Genomic DNA, 5,455 nt, shown 5'->3' on the forward strand with positions numbered 1-5,455 from the left:
AGCCCTACTTGCAAGTACCTACAGATATACTCGATTCGTGCCATAAAAACATGTTATACGCAGATACAAGTTTAAATAGGTATGTGTTTAAAAATCTAAAACTCATATCCATTTTTAAGTTGGTGTTTGTAGGTTCTCACAAGTAACTCATCTATTTTGTCAGGTTTATATGACGAGATACAACAATCTCCATCCTTCCCATGAAAGTCATTTGGAGATGGAATCTTGACAGTATCTTCAAAAGTTTTTCTAAAATACCCTCCCCAAATAAGGAGAGAATTCATGGGAAATCAGTTCCTTTGGAGAAAATTGTCATATCCATTTGATAGAGATTGATTGCAAATAATGTGGGAACTAATTAAATCATGTTGGAAACATTTAAAGCATGCCAAAAATTCATTCTGTGAATAGTAGAAACATAAATTGGCAAAAGCCCATCTGAATAATCATTCTGTTTTGAGTTTGCGAGACTGCTCATCTGAATACGACACGTGGTGTTGATGTGAGTCATTTTCACGATCCAATTTGCCCAACTACTGCATTTCGTGGGAGACAGTTTGTGTGTATTGGTTTTTGGGAGAAGATGAAGGAGAAGTTCTTCTGTTTTTTACTTTTGCATTAATCTATGTTGGAATGACAATTTATAGACATTTAAATATCAATGCAACTGTCATCCAACTACTTCCAATAGTTGCCCTTTGATAGTAAGCCAACTAGATTGAGTTGACCTGTCATAAGTGAACCAAGACCTAATAAATTACAAGCTTATTTCCATATGTTAGACAGGTGGTACCTGATTGTATTTTAGGTTTTCCTAATTTTTTCGTGGTTAGCATTTTGATTTACTCTTAGCCGCTTCAACTAAAATGATTAAGGAATCCAACACCTCTCCTCATTTCAAACCGCTTCTGTTGTATTCTGGCAGACAAACCTAACTTTCGTTCTTCTCAATCTTAAAAGTCCCATCTCTCATGTAAAGATTCCAACAATCAAATCAAATGTTTTAAGATCTAGGAAGAATTTTGATTCCCTATTACTTTGTTCAAGATGTTAAAATGCTTCAGCTTCACCGCATCCCTGGATTGGTTCTACCGTGTCATGTTTTCAAACGCTAGCCTTCGCTCGGTAACCATAGACCTTGGCGATGGCACTGTCATGCACTGCTGGATTCCCAAAAACGTCATCCAAACTAAGCCTAATCTTCTTCTCGTCCACGGTTTTGGAGCCAATGCAATGTGGCAATATGGGGAACATCTCCGCCAATTTACCGCCCGGTTCAATGTGTATGTCCCAGATCTTGTGTTCTTCGGTGAATCATACACAACTAGACCAGACCGGACAGAGGCCTTCCAGGCTCGTTGTCTGATGAGGCTGATGGAGACGCTGAATGTGCGTAAAATGAGCCTGGTGGGAGTTAGCTATGGTGGGTTTGTGGGGTATAGTATGGCTGTGCAGTTTCCAGAGGCCATGGAGAAGTTGGTGCTGTGTTGTACTGGTGTTTGTCTGGAGGAGAAAGATTTGGAGAGAGGCCTGTTCAGGGTTTCAGATTTGGACGAGGCCGCCAGCATTGTGTATCCACAAACGCCGGAGAGATTGAAGGAATTGATACAATTGTCATTTGTGAAGCCTGCCAGAGGAGTGCCATCTTGTTTCCTCTCTGATTTTATTGATGTAAGTTCTCTTGATGAAATAATTTTCTCTTCTTGAAGCCTTACAAGTTACTTTAATTTTCACCAACAGCAATGCTTGTGTATGAAAAGAAAAAGCATCATTTTGAGAGTCGTCTTGATCAGCCTCATAATGATATTGAAAACTGAATCAACTTGCAGATATAAATAGTTTTCACACCCTTTGGATTCTCCCAATAAACAGCTCAAAATTCTATTTTGGAAAATATTATTTTACAATATGATTGCATGCGCTCATTGAAAAGGCATTGAGTTAACAATAGGACACATAAATTCATTCACTCAGTGGTTTCTTTATCACTACTTATGCACTAATATTTGATTTTATAGGTGATGTGTACAGATTATGTTGAAGAGAAGAGAGAATTGATACAAGCCATAATCAAAGAACGAAAGTCTTTTAATCTTCCTAAGATCAACAGGGTTCTTTACTATTCCTTTTATTATATCTTTATCTTATATCTAAATTTTATTACGTATTTTGATTAGTGCAATTTACCATTCGGGAACGTTGACATAGGAAAAATCTGGTTGGGTAACGTTAGGGTAAAATTCTACTAGAGGATGGTCTTTAATGGCTTTGTAAATTTAGATTTGATGGGTGGCTTTCATAGTTAATATACCTTAATGATAATCCAGTCTTCCTTTAAAGAGGGCTCATTAGAATTTTGTCAGGATTCTTCCATTTAATAAATGGAAACATTATTATTTCAAAATTTTAGAATTGGTTATATCAAATTATCATTTCTAAAGTATAAACCTAGGGCCGACAAAGCCTTGATGACGATGAAGCTTGAAGACGAAGAGACTTTGTTGAATCGGCTCTGGACGATGAGAATCCATTGCGTTTTTTGTCGATTCAGCTTTAGATTTGGACGACTATCAACAAAGTCTTCGTCTTTAGGCTTCATCGTTAAAAGGGCTTCGTCGGCCTTCATCTGAAGTAGTCTATGATAGTAAAGGGAGAAGCAGAGAAAGTCAGTCAACATTAGAATCGTTGGCTACCATAGTTGCTGGAGTTTACAGCAAACCCTAAGATTTTTTTTGGGGGGGAGGGGGGGAGTTACTTTTCAAAGTTGAGGCTTACAGATATAATGGGAGTTTTCAAAATCTGAGAAGAAAAATGAGATAAAATTATATATTTTTTAATATTATAGAAAAATGACGATTTTACCTTTAACTCTAATAAAAAATTTTAATAGCAATTGATCTATGGGTAGAAATTTGAGTTTTTAGAATTTTACAGGTATGTATTTATATTTGCATTAAAACTTGAGTGGAAAATAGACCTTTGGCCTTTTAAGAACTTGATCCAATCACTCTAGCCTAATTTGATTTTAGAGAATTTATATGAAATAACTTATTTTTTTTCAATACTTCTTTATTAAAAGTCTTTCAAGAAATACTCAGTTTAAAATAGTTTATTTTAGGAGTGTTTAGAGAAATACCCTTATTTCCAACAAATGAATAATGTACACCTATTTTCTTAATGTAGAAGTACAGTGCAAAATTTTTTATTCACCTCCACTTGTGAATTATTTATTTTACTAATTAAATTTATTTTCTGTAACTTACGTTGTTACTAACATATTGCTCTTTTTAACTTGTGTATTCTGTGAAAACAGCCGACATTAATAATATGGGGAGAGCAGGATCAAATATTCCCTTTGGAGCTAGGGCATAGATTGAAAAGGTTGATTAAACAAATTCTAATTTATTCTTTATTGTCGATATATATTACCTTAATCAAATAATTCAAACACTTTTTTACATATAGGCATATTGGAGAAAGTGCTCAGTTAGTAACAATTCAAAACGCAGGCCATGCTGTTAATCTAGAAAAGCCGAAGGAATTTGTAAGGCACTTGAAGTCCTTCCTAACTGATTCATCACAAATACCTTGCTCAGAGACATCTCTCCTTCATGGTGGCCAGTAGTCTCAGAAAATGTTGTTTTAGAAGAACATAACACATTTGTATATGTAAGCATGACAATTTGTAAAAATTGAAAAAATAATTTGGTCACTTCGAAGTGATCTTCTTCAAATTGTATTAATTTAATGAAAAAGTCCATAGGGTATTGCATTCTGTTTGTAGGCCCTAAACTTGAACATCACAAGAAATGCAAATTAAAATTTGAAAAGAAAATCTAAATTAGACATAACTTCTAGGAAAATAATTAAACCACTTAATCCTCATATAAAGAAACGAGGGTTTTTGACAAATAAGGGAAATTAGACTCAACAACATGCATGCTTAATAGAGAAGTTCAATAAGTTTTGTTATGGTAATATCACAAAAAAGGGAAAAGATAATTTAAAGACGAAGAGAATGAAAGACCAAGACAAAGTAATTGATGATTGAAGAGACAAAAATGATTGATGAAAAGAAAATATAATTTAAAATAAGGGATATTGGATTTTTTACCCCAAAATAGGTCTACTTATACATTTATACCCTTTTTTTTATTGCTTAAACATTTTTACCTTTTTATATGCTGAAATACTAAATTACCTTTATTTTCAACCTTATAAACGCAAGGGAGGGAGAGCCAAAAATTTTATTAGAGAATCTACATATCTTGCAAAGATTTCACAGCAAAATCATCCAAATTTAGGTCAATCTTGATTCAAGCCCTTATGTTATATGTTTTCTTGCTTAACAGTTGAAAATCAAATAACATATGGTATATTCATATTTATGGCTTCATATGAAATATAATTTTGTTATGATTTCATGTTGTTATATTGTTTAATGTTGTGATTTCATGTTATCGTATTGTTTAATGTTGTTATAATGTAGTTGGAGTATTGGTGGTTAAAACTAGGAATGATGAGTTAATGAAGATCCAGGTCTGGATAAAAAAACACAAGAAGAATGATTGGTATTGAGACCAACCCTTGGCATCAATGCCAAGGCCCCTAACGCCACCTTATTCTTCCAGACCAAACCCTAGATAAAATCAACACAAGTTTTTTTTGTTTCAGGTTTAGTTTAAGCCAAAGATGGAAAAAACTACATGTATGATTCACTATGAAAGGTAATGAATTTCAAGTGATTAGATATGTTGGTAGGAATGAGAGAGGGATGTGTATTGACACAAGTGTTGATTTCAAAGGATTCATCACGAGAATAAGCTATCATCTAAGACTCGATCGAAGTCAATCAAAGGTACACGTATTTACCCTGGTGATGTAGTTCTAATGGAGATTGTAGATGGTGATGATTTAATGTATGTGATAGTCAAAGCAAGAGTTTTATGAAAATTGACCAAACTCTATGTTACCAAGAGTCCAATTGATGGAAAAGACAATAAATAAGCTAAAGATATTCAAGAGGAAAAAATGAAAGATTATCCGACAGACGAGTGAGCATAACTACAAAGTTTCCAAGAGTTTGATAGGAATTATGGTGATAATGATAATGATGATGACGTGGATGAGGATTATGAAGTTGAGGATAATGAGAATGATGATGAAATTTCAGGGTTTATAATGAAATTTACGATATACCAAGCCAAGACATTGGCAGAAGTCAAAGCAATGCTTGTGATAACAGGGCCGAATGTAGCACGAGACGTCATTACTATAAATATTGGAGCATATCCAAGTCACATCTATAATCCAAATCCATTTCAATAGGTTCCTAAAGCTATTATTAATGTTGAGAATGCAGGTATTAGTAATTAAGCAACACAAAGAGACAACCATTTATAAGTGATGAGTTTTTATAATTCTAAGACAGAATTGGAAACATTATTTCTTACAT

The 5,455-nt window shown here is 33.9% G+C and overlaps 1 protein-coding gene across 1 annotated transcript; it reads left to right on the forward strand.

The window, feature by feature from the left end:
• The first annotated feature begins 975 nt into the window (after positions 1-975).
• On the forward strand, positions 976-3,631 carry LOC123215152 (monoacylglycerol lipase ABHD6-like). Its single transcript, XM_044635224.1, has 4 exons — positions 976-1,671; positions 2,019-2,111; positions 3,314-3,381; positions 3,466-3,631. The coding sequence occupies exons 1-4, from the start codon at positions 1,048-1,050 to the stop codon at positions 3,623-3,625; spliced, it is 945 nt and encodes a 314-aa protein (XP_044491159.1). The 5' UTR covers positions 976-1,047; the 3' UTR covers positions 3,626-3,631.
• Positions 3,632-5,455: the final 1,824 nt, after the last annotated feature.

The sequence above is a fragment of the Mangifera indica genome, chromosome 4 (genome assembly GCF_011075055.1).
Source record: "Mangifera indica cultivar Alphonso chromosome 4, CATAS_Mindica_2.1, whole genome shotgun sequence".
NCBI classification, from domain to species: domain Eukaryota; kingdom Viridiplantae; phylum Streptophyta; class Magnoliopsida; order Sapindales; family Anacardiaceae; genus Mangifera; species Mangifera indica.